The sequence below is a fragment of the Mustelus asterias genome (genome assembly GCF_964213995.1).
Source record: "Mustelus asterias chromosome 26 unlocalized genomic scaffold, sMusAst1.hap1.1 SUPER_26_unloc_25, whole genome shotgun sequence".
NCBI classification, from domain to species: domain Eukaryota; kingdom Metazoa; phylum Chordata; class Chondrichthyes; order Carcharhiniformes; family Triakidae; genus Mustelus; species Mustelus asterias.
This window is the reverse complement of record NW_027590093.1, coordinates 395,985-413,050: the sequence shown is the minus strand read 5'-3', so window position 1 is coordinate 413,050 and position 17,066 is coordinate 395,985. Positions and strand designations below refer to the sequence as shown.

The window sequence follows — 17,066 nt, the reverse complement described above, 5'->3', positions numbered from 1 at the left end:
GGTGCTGTGAACCGGGTAACATCATTAGATCATTATTCAATGTTAAAAATATTATTATTAAATAAATATCCAAGTTCTAATTCACAGTCCACATGAGGCTTGCATTCAGTCAGTTTTTGAAACTAGTTTGAAAATGTTATGGTTAAATTACTATATAGTATCAGCGAATGGCATCTTTTTTTATCTATTGAAATCAAGATGTTGGTGAATTTAATGTTGAATTAACTTTGATAATCAAGATATTTAAAAAGTTAATATAAAATATTTAGATCCTCTGGTAAAATTAGGTGATGATTTTTCAATGCCAATATCGTGCCAGTGGGACTCGGAGTTCCACCTTCACTGATGTTTCCCTCCAAATGGCACTAATTTCCCAATCAGAGTAAAGGGAGCTTTTATCGCATTGAACAGTAGATGTCTGAACTTTCTCTGGGTTATTGTGTAAATGGCTGTATTGGTGCAGGAGCTCAGAAGCTGCAGCATGATTCCCGCCTCCTGGAATATCGAGAAACTGGTAACTGTGGATTTGCGATTAAAGATGGCTCCAATTCTAATATATAAGAAATATGCAACTGTTGTCATCCAAAGCAGGATAAAACTACTGGATATTGCAAATAGTAACACAATAGATTTTCTGCGGTTCATCAGCTCATGATCCTTCTGATTCCCATCATTGTTGTGCTGCCGGAGAGTCATTCTGCCGAGATTGGCTATTAAAATGTGTTTGACGGTGACAATGTTAAATAACAAAATCAAAATGAAAGGAATCACTGGGGTTAACAGCTGCTCAATCCAGGAAAATGCTATCCACATTGGTAAAATATAGAAATTGGCTCCTAAAAAGCAACCCCACTGCACGTTGTTGCAATAAGAGGAATACAGGAAGGGCCAGGGAATGTTCTTTAAACAGAACAGCGAGCTCCCAATGCCGATAACCACAGCAACAGTTTTCTCGGTGCAGTACTTCATCTTCAGCTTCTGACAGCAAATGGCCACAAGGCGATCAAAGGTGAAACAGACCGTCAACCAAACAGAAATATCAATGGCAACCGGGGACATGTAGAGAATGAGTCTGCACATGGGAGTGCAGAACAGGAACGTGTCACGCCAATACAATGCAGCAATGCGGTGTAAGATTACATTACAGACAATGACCAGGAGATCCGCTGTCGCCATAGCCACCAGATAACGGGTGATGCATTTGGACAGGCCACAATTTTTGAAAGACAGGATTGCGATTGTCACGATATTCACTGTGAGACATAGAATAGAAAACAGTAATATAACCAAGAGATGGAAATGCTGAAAGAATTTCAATAATAATGCTGAATTTCAGTAACTGTTCAAAACCACAAGTAAAGCATCTGCTGGAATAATTTGATCTTGCCTAAACTAAAATCCCCATCCCCGGTGACCTACATTTATTTTCTGAATATCTAGTGCATGGTGTTGGGAAACATTGTTGTCTCTCATCTGATCGATGAGAAGCTGTGTGTGATCCATTACGTGCGGCTGTTTATCTATGTAAATTGGTAATGCAAAATTGAGCATGAAACCGTGCAGCAGAGGAGACAATGTCCAGGATGAACGGATTGAGGAAGCACACAGTACCAATGATGAACAAAACACCAGAGAAGAAAACAACAATCATATAAGCAGCAGGAGGAAGACAACAACCAGGATAAATGGCCCAGGAAAGACGATAAGAAACTGAAGTAAAAAGAGCAGAACGAAAACACTACACTGCATCATAAAGAATAAAGATCACTAAAATCAAGCTGGGCAGAGATAAGAAATTGGCAATAGATAAGAAAATGTTGTTGTAGAAGTTCGAAAAATAGAAAATTCAGAAGAAACCCCTATTACTAAATTGCAAGGAAGGAACATACATCAAAATTATAACACAGTGTGGGAGTCAACAGCAGAAGGACAAATGTCGCAATAAGAAATAATCTACAGGGATAAGGCATTGTAGATCAGATGGATACGCTGGCAATCAATTCAAGAACGCCACTTTTCGCACAGAGTTGAAGGCAAGTGGAATACATTTAGCCAGTACAGAACATAAAACAGTAGTAAGTTCAAAAGTTCAAGATATCAAATAACTTACCAGCTCCTCCAGCTGCTGCGAGTATCGGATAGTACACAGCTGTTGTCTGGGAAATTGCTGTCCAACGCATTGGATGTGGCTTCAGGAACCGTGCTGGTATTGGAGAAGAACTGTCCTCCTGGACACTGAGGGAGTAAAGAGAAATGAACGGTTTGTTTATATTGAAGTGGATGCTTAGTGATGTTAAACAATTACACCCCTAATAATGTTACTCACAGGTTGGTGAAGAAACAAGCTGCTCACACCTGCTTTCTCTCGCTGTAAATCTCATTTGGGATTTTAGCAAAACAGATAAACTTTTGGGATTAGGTTAGAAACTCGAATATTCTGATTTTAATTTATCTATAGGATGTTGGACATTTCAAAAACTTTCCTTAAAACACCGATTTTTCATTTGTAAACTGGACGCTGCTTTCGATTCCCTCGCATCATCCCCTCTCTTACAAACTCCCTTTCTCAGTGCTTATGCTTCTTAAAGTTCTCTCATCTTGATTTCGCCCAATTGCCCAATTACTCTTTCTCCTTTCCCACTCCATTTCTGTTTTCCAAATTATTTTCTCTTTTCCGTTTGATATCAAATCAGTGTAATTGAGTCATAGAGGTCTCCATCACAGGAAATGCCCGTCGGCCCATCTCTTCTAGGCTGGTCAAAAACAACTACCTAACTATTCTAAACCGATTCGCCAGCACTTGGCTCACAGCTTTATAAGCAATGGCATTTCAAGGCTGCATATGAATACTTCTTTAAAGTAGCGAGGTTTTGTGCCACCACCACACTTTCAGGCAGCGAGTACTGACTTCCAGCTCCCGCTATTTGAAATGGGCTTTCCTCATGTCCGTTCTAATCCTCCTGTCCCTTACCTTAAATCCATTGCCCCATGTCATTTATTCACTCCACCAAGGGGAAAAGTTTCTTCCTGTCTAACCTGTCCATGTCACTCATAATTATTTACATCTCAACCATGCAATCCTCTGCTTCAACTGAAACAACACCAGTCTATCAAATATCTCCTTCTCAAGACGAATACTCCTCAGACAAAGCAACATCAGTGCTCTCACATCCCATCTATAACGTGGATTCCAGAACTGCATACAATACTCTAGCTATACAGTTCCAGTATAACAATCCTGGTCTTAAACTCTGTGCAACGGCTAATAAAAAAAAACACATGCCGTTTTATTCACATCATCTACCTGCCCTGCAAACTTAAATAACTTGTGTACATGCACACCGAGGTCCCTCTGATCCTTGGTAGTCACTGCCCTTCGTTATCTGTTTCCTTGCCTTGTTTGTCCTGCCCAAGATCATCACCTGAGATGTCGTGGAGCCCATCCGATGCACCTGTTGCGACTTGGAGTGTGCTGCCATCATTATTAAAAGCAGAGAAGCCTCAAAAAGACGAGCAAAGTCCACATGCAACCAGACACATGCCAGGCACCTCCCTTGGATTTAGGGAGGCTTGAGATGGCAGCTTTTGATTTTGCTGCCAGAAGTCTGCGATTTCAGAATCAACACTGGGCCACCAGAGGAATCTCCCAGCCAGCATTTTCATTTATATACTCCCGGGCAGCCATTAAGTTGTTCCATGAATATTTGGCTTTGACCTCGGGTCAGAACATTTTCTTGGGACCCCCAACGAATGATCCCATTCTCAACACTAAGCTTGGCTTCCTTAATAAGCTCGGGTTTCATTTCTTCAGAGGTTCCAAGCTGGAATTCAGTGTGTAATATTGTGTGCCTTATTTTGGATAAGGCTGGGTGCTTTTGAATCGGGGCTTTAATCTGCTTTGCTGACACTAGCAAGGTCTCCATATGGTTCAGTGTCATCACAGCCTCTTCGAGTGTTGGTAAAGGAGTCAGGCTTGTGACTCGATCTGTCCACATTAGCGACCCTGATTCCATGGAGGTGTTTCAGAATCTATTTATAGTCAGTCAATATCAGTGTGCAGCATTGTATCCGAGTGGTGGTGATTGGGGGATTTGCTTTGTCCTCTTTGATGAAGAGCAGGATGGGATCGGCAACTATTAAAAAAATAATTAACAGTTGATGTATTGCTGAAACTTGTCCACACCAAATGGGGCCGCCAAACCTTCCTTCTGAATTTGAAAGTGTCATCGTTCTGCATCCTCTAGCGTCTGGGAGGTGTACATGACGGGATTCTCGGTTCCGTCTTGTCAGCAATGTGATAGCACTGCACGAACCCCAGATGGGGAGGAATCACGAGTTAAAATAAGGCCTTTCTCAGAGTCGAAATGAGCCATTGCGTTAGTGACAGTAACTGGCGGTTTACTATAGAAATATCCCCTTTCTGCGTCGCTCACTAGGAAAATTGGAGGCATTTGCATAGTCGGGTATACAAGGGGGCAGCATGGAAGCTACATTCAGAATACATTTTCTGTTATAACTAATTAACTCCAGAAGGATTTTAACTCCGTGGCGTTCCTTGGGGTTCGCGCTTCCTTGATGCCCTTTCCTTCATCCACAGCTCATGTAAATCCCTTATCATCTACTTGGTAGCCTAATTAGTTTGCTTCACCTGTTTTGAAAGTGGATTTCCCTCTCTGCAAGCAAACTGTTGCTCTGGAAAATCTCTGCAAGACATCTGCCTTTTTGGCCAAAAAGGAAGATGTCTTGCAGAGATTTTCCAGTTCCTGTTCCAAAATGTCCGTTGCCAAGATGTCAGCAAAATATACTGTTAACTTGGGTAGCCCTTGACGGATGTTTGACATAACTCTTTGCAAGGCCAAACACACTGATGATACCCATGGCACATGCTGATGAGACTCCGAAGTGCAAACAGATATGCTCATAGAATCCATTATAGTTGCTGAATGTCACATACATTCCAGGAGGACTCGTCCGATTCAAGTGAAGTTGGGCATGGCTCATGTCAAATGTGGAGAACATCTTGCCACCTGTTAACTTGTTTACACATTTTGATCCAGGTCATGGGGTATTTATAGTGTTTGGAGAGCCAGTTGACTGTAGGTTATTGTCACCACACAGACAGATTCAGTTTTCAGGCCGAAGAACTGGGACAATGGGCACAACCTATTCTGAAAATTGCACAGGACTGATTGTACCAACCTTTCAAGATTTCGTATTTCCGTTTCCACCTTCTCCAGGTTTGGCTCTGAAATAGCTATGTTTAGCATTCGGGTTCACGTTGTTCTTGGCCTTGGCCCCTTTTATAATTACCTCGATGTTCCTGAAATTAACTCCAGGGTATCTTCTGAAAACATTGTATCTCACTCCTAACCTGAAGACTTCCAGTTTCGCCGAATATGCTTGAGCAAATCTTTCCCCATTCTGCCCCATGCAACAGCGAGTTGAATGCTGTCTAAAAGTGACTGCAGCCACTGTGCTTTGTTGGTTGAATTCCCATTGAGAAATATACTCTTGAATATCTTCCCGTATCCTTGCAGTCAGAAAGTCCAGATCGCAATATCTCACTGTGTTAAAGGTAAATCTCCTCAGTTGGTTTTCCTGTGAATTATTTTCAGCGTGTTTCCACTTCATTTTCATTATTTCATAGGACGTGTGCGTGGCTGAAGGAATCAGCATTTGGTGCCAAACAATAGCCCTGATCTGAAAGACTGGCCTGGCCATTTCAGAGAGAGTTTGAGAGTCAACCAGGTTAAGCAGTGTCCGGAATCGCATGTAAGCCTGCTTTGTAAAGTGGACAGGAGTCAAGGTTGTTTTTTTGTACTGCAATGATATGTTCATGGTCCGCATTACTGAGAATAACTTTCAGTTAAGGGTTGTATTCATTGGATTTTAAATACACCAACCACGATGGATTTTAAATCACATCTGGGAGCACCAGTCGAGATCTCTGGAAAGATAATACACTGAAACTCGCAAAACAGTGCCGATTAACCAGTACCTGGTTAACAGAGTCATAACCGAATATCCTACGTTCAAACTTTCCTGAACTTTGTGCAAAGAATATTTGGAGCGTTTTCCCTCGAGGGAATATGGCTCCCTCCCTGGAGCAATATTCATCCACCGACCAATGTCATTGACAGTGATTCGCCGGTCAGTCTGCAATTGATGTTTGTGGGAGTCTATAATTGTAGCTGCAATACATTACGATATCAGCATACGTGCGCGGGGGCAGGGGATCGGGGGGTGGAGGGAGGAGGGTGTTTGCCGCCGGGGCGGGGGGGGGGGGGATGGAGGGGGATAAGAATTTCATTCGCTATGTTTAGCGGATAGTTCCCTCCATTTCATTTTTTTATTCCTTAATCTGTCTCTGTTCCTGTCCCTGTCATTGTCTATCTCACCACATGTCTGCCTAACCCTTTCTCTCTCACTCTCCTTTATCTATCTACCTACTCCATCTATCCCTTTTCCCTGTCTCTTGTTTCAATTGTGCAGGATATTTAATTTTGCTTTAAAAAGTTTGGGTTAATCGATTTTGACTATGTAACTAATTGTTTATAATAACTGACAGCGGTTTATTTTTCTTTTATTCGTTCACGGGTTGTGGGCGTCGATGGCTGGGCCAGCATTTATTATCCATCCCTGACGGTATTTTAGAGTCAACTAAATTGCTGTGGTTCTGGAGTCACGTGTAGCCCAGACCAGGTAAGGACGGTAGATTTCCTTCCCTGCAGGGCATCAGTGAACCAGATGGGTTTTTACGAAAATCGATAATGGTTTCATGGCCATCAGTCGACTTTCAATTCCAGATTTTTATTGAATTCAAATTTCTCCATGTGCCATGGTGGGATTCCAAACCAGGGCCCCAGAAAATTACTCTGGTTCTCTGGATTACTAATCTGGAGACAATTCCACAACGCCAAAGCCTCCCAATTGATGAATGTCAAATAACGGCTCTGACTTGTTTCAGTGAGAGGTTGGTGTCAGGCATATAAAGTTGCAGACAATTGCCTCCGTTTTTAAGTTCAAAATGTGGAGACGTAAATTCGACGGAGACTAAGAAATCTGTTACTCATATCGACTTGGAAAAATGTGTTACACTCTGGCACTTAATTCCCAGTATATTAGACCTTTCTGTTCAGAGGAGGCTGAAGCACGTTTGTACTTCCATGCAAAAGATGATGTGATTCACATGGTGATTGAGAAAATGACATGGACCAAAGAGAGAGGTAGAAATCTGAAACTAATGATTCCCTGAACTATTATTTAGCGTTGAGTAACGGGGATTTTTCAGCTGACGGAGGTGGTAGGTGGGAGTCAGCAGAAGATGTCCTTCCCTGTCTTTGCATGAATGCCGTGAGAAATCATAGTTTCTAGAGTCACTGTTGAGGATTTCCACGGACAATCCATCCAGAACACGGGGGTGCCTTCCGTTGGTCCACTTTCTGGAAGCAGTGACTGCGTCTATGAAAATTAACTTGCCCAACACTACTGATAATGATAGTTTCTGGTTCCTCACCCGCCATAGTCTTCGGCTCAGCATTTTTGGCATTTTATTTGTGTCTTCCACTGTGAATTTGTTCTCTAATAACTTTGGCTCAGATTCCGAGTTTGAGATGCTGTGGCACACCAGAGAGGGGGAGACTTACCTGGAGACGTTGTTTCAGAAGGCGGTCAAACCCGCTGGATTAGGTACTTCTAAACCGGTCATGGACAGAAGGGTGTGACAGCAAGTAAGGCAGGTAGGGGGATCCTGAATTTTGTTTGCCCAGTGCCAGGGTGAGGGACTTCTCCGACTGGCTTGAAAGGATATTGGACGGGGAGGATCCATTTGTTGTGGACCACGTTGGGACAAACGTCATAGGCAAGACTAGAAAAGCGGACCTGTTTGGGGACTATCAAACAGTAGCAAATAAATGAACTAACAGGTTATTAAGGGTTATAATCTCGGGATTATTACCCGAGTCACGTGAAAATTTGCATAGGGTTGAGAATATTCGGGAAGTGGTTAAAGGAATGGTGCAGGAAAGAGGGGTTCCATTTCATGGGATACGGGAACAGCAGGAATCTGTACCGTTGGGACAGTCTTCACCTGAACCGATCTGGGACCAGTATACTAGCGAAAAGGATAAAGAGCGTTGTCAAAAGCACTTTAAACTAGCAAGTTGGGAGAAGGAAGAGTAAAGCTACGGGGAGTATAACGGTTAATAAAAGCAAAGCAGCAGGTCAGCATGTGTGGAGAAGGTTCCATCTCCATCAAAAATCTGGAAAAAAAGTTAAAAGGAAGAAGAACTCAGGAGATGTTATTCGCGGAGGTGTTAGGATTCAAAAAGAAGGTAAAATAAACGAGCATAAGGGTACTTTATCTGAATGCTCGGAGCATTCAAAACAAGGTAAATGAGTTGACGGTGCAAATCATCGTGAATGAGTATGATTTGGTGGCTAACACAGAGACATGGTTGCAGGATGGTCACGACTGGGAGTTAAATATCTAGGGGTATCAGATTGTTCTGAAGGACAGACAGGGAGATAAGGGAGGTGGTGTAGCTCTGATATTTAAGGGTGGCATCAGGGCGGTAGTGAAGGATGATATTGGTTCTATGGAAAAAAGTTTTAATCCATTTTCGTGGAAATTAGAAATAGTAAGGAGAATAAGTGGAGCATTAAATAAACAAAGAATTAAATGGTGCGTGTGAAACTGGCACAAAAATTATTATGGGGGATGTTAATCTACATGTCAATTGGTCAAACCAGGTCGGTCAAGGCAGCCTTGAGGAGGAATTCATCGAATAAATCCGCGATAGCTTCCGTGAACAGTATGTAATGGAACCTACGGGGGAGCAAGCTATCCTAGACCTCGTCCTGTGCAATGAGACAGGCATAATCAAAGATTTTACAGTTAGGGATCCTTTTGGAAGAAGCGATCACATTATGGTTGAATTTAAAATAGAGATGGAGCGTGAGAATGTAAAATCCAACACCAGTGTCTCTTGCTTAAGCAAAGGAGAATTCAATGGGGTGAGGGAAGAGTTGTCTAAGGTAGGCTGGGATCAAAAGCATTATGGTGGGCCAATTGAGGAACAGTGGAGGACTTTCAAAGCGATTTTTCACAATGCTCAGCGGAAGTATCTACCAGTGATAAGGAAGGACTGTAGAAAAAAAGGTAATCAGCCGTGGATATCTAAGAATATAAAGGAGGGTATCAAAATGAAAAAAACAATGCATCCAAATTCGGAATGATTAGTGGGAAACTCGAGGATTAGGAATCTTTAATGGTCAACAAAAAGCCAGGAAAAATGCTATCAATAAAAATAAGATTGATTATGAGAGTGAACTAGCTCACAATAAAAAAAAACAGAGAGCAAAAGTTTCTACAAATATATAAAACGAAAAAGAATGTCTGAAGTTAACATTGGTCCTTCAGAGGATGAGGAAGGATTCAAAGACTCTCTCCCCTCCGTCTCATTACATATGCCCACGCCTGACTTTATGGTGCACGGAATGTCATTGAAGAGTGTATTGGTGAAGCTGACTACATTAAAAAGAACTGCTGCTATGATCGACCAGGAGTTAGAGCGTTCCCTCAAAATACCTACGAACCCATTCCAAGAAGTAAAGAGGGCCTTTGAATAGCTCTCTACTACTTCTGTGAACCCATCACATCTCTCACCCACTCCTCACCCCACCATTTACTGAACCCATTTCCATTTTGGGCGGCACAGATGGCAGAGTGATTAGCACTCCTGACTCACAGTGCCAGGGACGCAGGCCCAATTCCGGCCTTGGGTGACTGTGTACATTTCTGTGTCCACGTTCGCCCTGTGTCTGCCGAGGATTCCACTGGGTGCTGTTGTCTCCTCCCACACTCCAAAAGTTCATATGGTAGTTGAATTGCCATGCTTAATTATCTCTTAGTGTCCGAATATGTGCAGTTTAGGTGCATTTGCCATGCTAAATTCTCCCTTTGTCTCCAAGTGTGCAGGTTAGTTGAATGAGCCCTGAGCAACGTGTGGCGTTAGGGCATGGTTTTGGGCTCGTTTGGGTAGCCGGTGCAGACTCAATGTACACGGTGGCACAGTGATTAGCACTGCTGCCTCACAGCACCAGGACCTCGGGTTCAATTCCTGTGTCGAGTTTGCACATTCTTCCTGTGTCTGCGTGGGTTTCCTGCGGGTGCTCCAATTTCCTCCCACACTCCAAAGATGTGTCAGTTAGGTTGATTGGCCATGCTAAATTGACCCGAGTGTCAGGGGGATTAGCAGGATAAATATGTGGGCCTGGGGGTGATTGTGGTCACCGCAGATTGGATGGGCCGAATGGCCTCCTTCTGCAATGTCGGCACTCTATGGATTACTGCCACATGTATTGGGGTAGAGCGATAAGCAATGTTTCTTGCGCACTGCACAGACAATGCCAACAGTTCAGAGAATCCATAGAGGAGAAGGAAATGACAGCGTGTAGAATACAGTGTTACATTCATAGCTCGAGTGCAGCGAAAGATTAGCTTAATAGAGATAGACAATTCAAATGTCTGATGGCAGGAGGAAAAACGCTGCTCTTGAATTGTTCAGGGCGTGTTCTCAGACTTTTGTATTTTTTCCCCGACATTATAAGCTGGAAGGTAGTATGCCTGGTATGTGTGGGGTCCTTGGTTATGCAGGCTGCTTTTCCCGAGGCATCAGCAAGTTTTGACGGAGTTAATGGATGGGAGACTGGCTTGTGTGATGGACTGGGCTACGTTCACATCCCTTTGTTTTTTCTTGCGATATTGGTCAGGGCAGGAGCCATACCAAACTGTGATATATCGGGAAAGGATGCTTTCTTTGGTTAATCTGTAAAACGTTCTTGAGAGTCCTACCGGATGTGCCGAATTTCCTCAATGTCTTGAGAAAGTAGAAGCGTTGGTCAGCTTTCTTAACTGCGTGGAGTGACGAGGAGAGGTTGTTTTTGATCTGGACACGTAGGATCGTGAAGCTGTCGACCATTTCCATTTCATCCCCGTTGATATAGAGAGGGGCATATCCTCCACTACGCTTCCAGAAGTCAATGACTATCTCCTTCATTATACTGATATTGAGCAAAAGATTATTGTCGTCACACAAGTTAACCAGATTCTCGACATCTTTCCTGTACTCCGCCTCATCCTTTTTTGAGATCTGACCCACTACACTGGTATCATCAGCAAACCCGAAAATGGACTTGGAGCAAAATGAAATTGAAGGTTCCGTGACACTGTGTGACGCAGGGCGGAACGGTGGCACAGTCGTTAGCACTGCTGCCTCACAGTGCCAGGCACGTGGGTTCGGTTCCGAGCTTGGGTCTTGTCTGTGCATGGATTGCACGTTCTCCCTGTGTCTGCGTGGATTTCCTCTGTGTGCTCTGGTTTCCTCCCACAACCGAAAGATGAACAGGTCAAGTCCATTTGCCATCCTAAATTACCCCTTAGTGTACTCGAACAGGCGCCGTAGTGTGGCAACTAGGGGATTTTGAGAGTCACTTCATTACAGTGTGAATGTAAGCCTACAAGAATGTAAGACTAATAAGTAAACTTTAACTTTTAGTTCAGCTCTACTCTAGTCAATATGTTGTCTGTCTCACTCAGTTCCAGAGTTGGCAATCACTGACCCATGTGAGGACCACACAGTCCTGGAGGAACTCTGGAGGGGTACAGAATGTCAAGACTCCGAGTGCTCCGATCAGAAGTGTGACACCAATCTTAATCATGGATGGTACCGGTTTAAAAGGAAATATAAAGGGAGAATTGCAAAAACGTCATTAAATAAACGAGGATCATAAGACCATAGAATATAAAAGCAGAATTTGGCCATTGGGCCCATCGACTCTGCTCCACCATTCGATCATGGCTGACGTATTTCTCAACTCCATTCTCCCGCCGTTTCCCCATAACTTTTGAACCCCTTACCAATCCAGAACCTATTTATCTCTGTCTTAAATACACTCGATCACCTGGCATCCACAGCCTTCTGTGGCAATGAATTTCACAGATCCACGACCCTCTGATTGAATTTCCTGCTCATCTCGGTCCTATAGAGTCCCTTTATTCTGAGGCCGTACCCTCAGATCCTAGTCAGTCCCATTACTGGAAATATCTTCCCTACATCCACTCGATCCAGGCCATTCAGTCATTCTGCAAGTTTAAATGAGCTCATCCCTCATCCTAAACTCGATGAAGTAGAGATCCAAACGGGTTTACGTACTCTTGAAATGATCAATTCATTTGGAAAAAGGGACCAGGAGTCGGCCATTCAGCCCATCGACCCTGCTCGGACATTCAGTAAGATTATGGCTGAGATGTGGCCTAGCCCCATGTAGAATCTACACAGTGCATATGGTGGCAATTCGGCCCATTGTGTCTGCAGCGACTCTGCGGAAGTGTATCCCTCCCAGACCCTGTCCCCGTAACCCTATGTATATACCTCACTAATCACTCATACTACACATCTTCGGACACCAGGGGACATGGCCAATCCACGTAACCTGCATATCATTGAGTGTGCGAGGAAACCGGAGCAACTGGACGATAACCACGCTGACACGAGGAGAACGTGCAAACTGCACACGGACAGTGACCCAAGCTGGGAATCGAACCAGGGTCCCTGGCGCTGTGAGGCGGTAGAACGAAATATTGTGTCACTGTGCATTTCAGTACCTGCTCTCGGCCCATAGCCCTTGATATCCCTGCTCATTATAAGAAAAATCTCAGACTTAAACCGAACAATTGAACCAGCATCCACTGGGGTTTGAAGAATTCCAAACCTCCACCACTCTCTGCTTGTAGAAATGCTTTCTAACATCTCTCCTGAAAGGCTTGAGCCTTCTTTTTTATATTATGGCCCTTATTTCTTGATCCTTCAGCTCGTGGAAACAGTTTATTCTCAACCATCCGGCACTTCCATGTAAATATTCAATAGACTTATTTCAGTTCACCCCTTAACCTTTTGAATTTGGGAAAAATAAGGCTTAATTTGTCTAATTCCTCCTCGTACTTTAACCCCTGAAGTCCAGGTACCATTCTTGCAAACCTGCATTGAACTAGCTCCAGGACCAAAACATTCTGCCTAAAATGGAGTGCCGTACCTGCTGCAGTACTCTAAGTGGGTCTAACTAGGTTATTGTACAACTACAGCATAACATCCGTATCCCTATGCTCCAGCCCTTTCAGGCAAAGACAGCATTGAATTCAAACAAACTTCCCTGAGAATGTCGTCGTGAGCTGCCCCCTTGTTTCGATGCAGTTTTTCTGAAGTGGTCTGTTACCGTGTGGCTCACCAGTTCAGTTCATTGGACACGGAAGAGGTCACCAGTTGGCTGTGAGTCTGGAGGCACGTGTAGGTCAAATCTCGTCAGGGCAGTAGACTTCCCTCCCTGAAATACATTAACGAACCAAAGATGCATTGGTTAGATAGATTGGCCATTGCAAATTAGTGTTCAAAATGTGCAGGTTAGGCAGACTGACGATGCCATGCTGCACCTTTGGGCCCACAGATGGGCAGGTTAGGTGGATTAGCCATGGTGAATGTATTGAGTTACAGGTACGGTAGAGGAAAGGGTTTGGGTAATATACTCTGCCAGCCACGGTGCAGACACGATGGGCTGAATGGCCTCTTCCACTCTGTGGGGATTCCCTGATGCTTCCATCATCAAACCATGTGTGTTTTAAACCAGTTGGCATGGCGAATGTGGCTAAATTCCATTTCCACTCATATTAATTAGTTGCATTTAGATTTCCCGAGCTGATGTCCTGGATTGGAAGCAGTGTTAACCAGGATCCTGATATTGACAGTCCAGTAAAATGGCGGATGCCACAATCACCCCACTATTTACCTTCCGCTGGTCTCACCGTTGTTGTCTGAATACCTGCACTATCCGATCTACAGCACGGTGGCACAATATTTTGTACTGCCGCCTCACAGCGTCAGGGACCCGGATTCGATTCTTGACTTGGATCACTCTCTGTGCGGAGACTGCACGGTGGAGACTGCATGTTCTCCCCGTGTCTGTGTTGGTTTTCTCCGGGTGCTCCGGTTTCCTCCACAGTCCGAAAGACATGTTGGTTAGATGCATTGGCCATGATAAATTCTCCCTCAGTGCACACGAACAGGCGTCAGAATTTGGCGATAAGATTATTATCACAATGACTTCATTGCGGCGTTAATGTAAGCCAACTTGTGAAAATGATTAATAAACCAAATGAAAAAATAATTATTATAAAATTATAGTAAATATCTGATTGTTGTTTCAGTTCTGGTGGATGAAAGATTGCCGAAACTGCAGTTCCAGAGGGCCGCTGCTCGTCGGGTGGACAAACCTGGTTAAATTGTAATCTCAGAGCTGATGAGATCAGCTTTGTATTCACTGTACAGGGGCTGTTCACATCGACAACATTCTTTATGACTTATCAATCTGATTTCAGGTACCCATCCCACCGTGGGAGAAGGAGAAGTCAAGAGGACAGCCTGCATCAACTGGAAGATAGAGAATTGCCAGCGAGCCCATGAGATAAAGATCAGAAACTGCAGCACTTACTTTGTCTATGAGTTGAAGAAATTATATAATTGCTATGTCTATTGCACAGGTACACTGACCATTTTCAAATGCCCTGAAGATTGACCCTGTGGTGTTGTGCCTGAACAATATGAATAATATTCATTTATTGTTGACTTAAAAAAAGTGAAAAATGAAGAATATCTTTCTCCATGAAAGCAGAGCGGAAAAAAACAACAGCGCTCCAGAATATACATTTGTTGATGAACAGGTTGACTCAATCTACCCGATGAACGAGGGATACAAGAGCCAGAACACGGACTGATCTCGTTTTGAGCTGATGTTGCGCTCTGATCTGTCATTATGCTTGCCAAATCAAATCAACTCAATCAAGCAAACTGAGGGATATAGTAAATTCCTCAACCCCTTACAGGGCGACATGGGGGTAGGGGGCGGGGGTGGGGGGGGTGGGGGGGGGTTATTGCTCAATCTCGTTTGGCTGTACGCCACTTGCCCCTCTAAGAAGTTGGACGCGGACCGCTCGGGGGTCGCGTTACTATGTAGCATGGAGAAGTGTGAGTCTGAGTGTGTGTGTGACTAGGATCTGAGGGTTGTGGGCACCCAGAACCCATTGCCAAAGTATGAAGGAAAACTGAAACATCAGCGTAAAATGTGGTTAAATGTGGTCAATAATACACCCCTGCCCCTCTGGTGCCCAATGGGCATGGAGATCCTCTCCAGGAACAACTGGCCGTGAATATAGCCGCGGCAGAGGGGCAGACAGTCAGGTCAGGCGAGGGCCCTGATCTATTTGGGCCAGTTGATCACTTCCTGCTTAGATTGAAGGAACCTCACTGATCTCCCTCTTTCCCCTCGTATCAATAAACATAAAGTCCCAGTCAGCAGATGTGCCGTGCGATCAGTGCCGGATTTAGGCATGAGCTAAACAAGCTACAGCTTCGAGCCTCACAATCCGCAGGGGCCGCACAAAATTTCAGAAGGTTTACAATGAAGAGAACATTTAAGAATGGATACCAGAAAAGAAAAAGATAGCACCAGCTTGAAGAGCAACTCAAAAAATTACCACATTACCAAAATCTATGCGAGATATCAAACCAGCCAGATGATAAATACGGAATCAGTAAATGCATTCATTTGAAAATAATTTGTATTTTTCACTTTAAATACCTTGCTATTGAATAATGAATCGGCATAATTATGTTTTCAATTTTTTTGTGGCGAACCAAGATCCTGTTTTGGAATGCACCTTTGTGAGACCTGTTAGCGTAACTTTTTAACAAGGGGCCTCCAAGCTTTATGTAGCTCAGGGCCTCACCATGTCTAAATCCGGCCCTGCATGCGATTAAAGACCCACAGTTATCTCACAACAGGGCATTGGTGACGGATATGTAGATAGAGGGTGCTCAACGTTGGGAGGTGGGGAAGGGTGCACAAGGGTTGTATATGAGTTGGAAAGTGGAAACACTTAGGACTTGAATGTAAATGGCAGAGTGAGAGACGGGAGAAAGTGAGGGCGTGATGTAGTGCCTGAGGGGCGTATCACATAAGAGGTGCGATGTGGAAAATGAGATCCACAGAGAGGAGATGTTAGAACGGGGATGAGTGTGGCAGGGAAAGGCGATGTTAAATGGGAAATGATGTAGGGCAAGTAGTAGGGAGATATAGTGACTGAGGGAGAGAGGGATGGAGTGGCTGAGGCACATGAATATAGTGACTGTGGAGTAGTATGTAGTGATCGAGGGCAGTGGTATATCGTGACTGAGGGGAGTAGCATGTCGTGACTGAGCGCAGTGGTATATAGTGACTGAGGGGTGTGGGATGCATTGACTCAGGGGATAGGCATGTAGCAAATTAGGGGAGCGGGATGCAGTGTGAGGGGAGTGGGATGTAGTGACTGAGGAGAGTGGGATTTAGTAACTGAGGGGAGTGGGATGTAGTCAGTGAAGGGAGTGGGACGTAATGAGTGAGGGGAGGGATATGCAGTGACTGAGGGGATTGGGAAGCAGTGACTGAGGGGAGCGGGGTATAGTGACTGAAGTGAAAGGGATGTAGTGACTGAGGGGAATGGGATGCATTGACTGAGGGGAGTGTGACTGAGGGAATGGGATGTAGTGACTGAGGGCAGTGATATGTAGTGACTGAGCGGAGTGGGATTTAGTGACTGAGGAGAGTGGTATTTAGTGACCGAGGGGAGTGGGATGTAGAGACGGAGGGGAGTCGGATGTAGTGACTGAGGGGCGTGGGATGTATTGACTGAGGGGAGTGAGATGTAGTGATTGAGTCGAGTGGGATTTAAGGACTTAGATGAGTGGGCTTTAGTGAATGAAGGGAGCGTGATGTATTGACTGACGGCAGTCCGATGTAATGTCTGAGTGGAGTGGGATGTACTGTCCGAGGGGAGCGGGATGTAGTGACTGAGGGGCACGGGATGTAATGATTGAGGGGAGTGGGATGCAGTGTCTGACTGGAGTGGGATGTAGTGTCCGAGGGGAGTGGGATGTAGTTACTGAGGGGAGAAGGATACAGTAACTCTGGTGAGTTGG

The 17,066-nt window shown here is 44.3% G+C and overlaps 1 protein-coding gene across 1 annotated transcript; it reads right to left on the bottom strand.

Moving 5' to 3' along the window:
• Positions 1-339: 339 nt before the first annotated feature.
• Positions 340-5,267, bottom strand: LOC144482131 (putative G-protein coupled receptor 139). Its single transcript, XM_078201356.1, has 3 exons — positions 5,200-5,267; positions 2,111-2,235; positions 340-1,253 (listed from the first exon to the last, which is right to left on the bottom strand). The coding sequence occupies exons 1-3, from the start codon at positions 5,265-5,267 to the stop codon at positions 340-342; spliced, it is 1,107 nt and encodes a 368-aa protein (XP_078057482.1).
• Positions 5,268-17,066: the final 11,799 nt, after the last annotated feature.

Excerpts from the sequence above, each read along its gene's own strand:
- LOC144482131 (XM_078201356.1), bottom strand. The coding sequence starts at position 5,267 with ATGCTAAACATAGCTATTTCAGAGCCAAACCTGGAGAAGGTGGAAACG. Across the intron at positions 2,236-5,199 it reads GAAATACGAAATCTTGAAAG|TGTCCAGGAGGACAGTTCTT; the intron begins GTTGGTACAATC and ends TTACTCCCTCAG. Across the intron at positions 1,254-2,110 it reads CGCAGCAGCTGGAGGAGCTG|TGAATATCGTGACAATCGCA; the intron begins GTAAGTTATTTG and ends TATGTCTCACAG.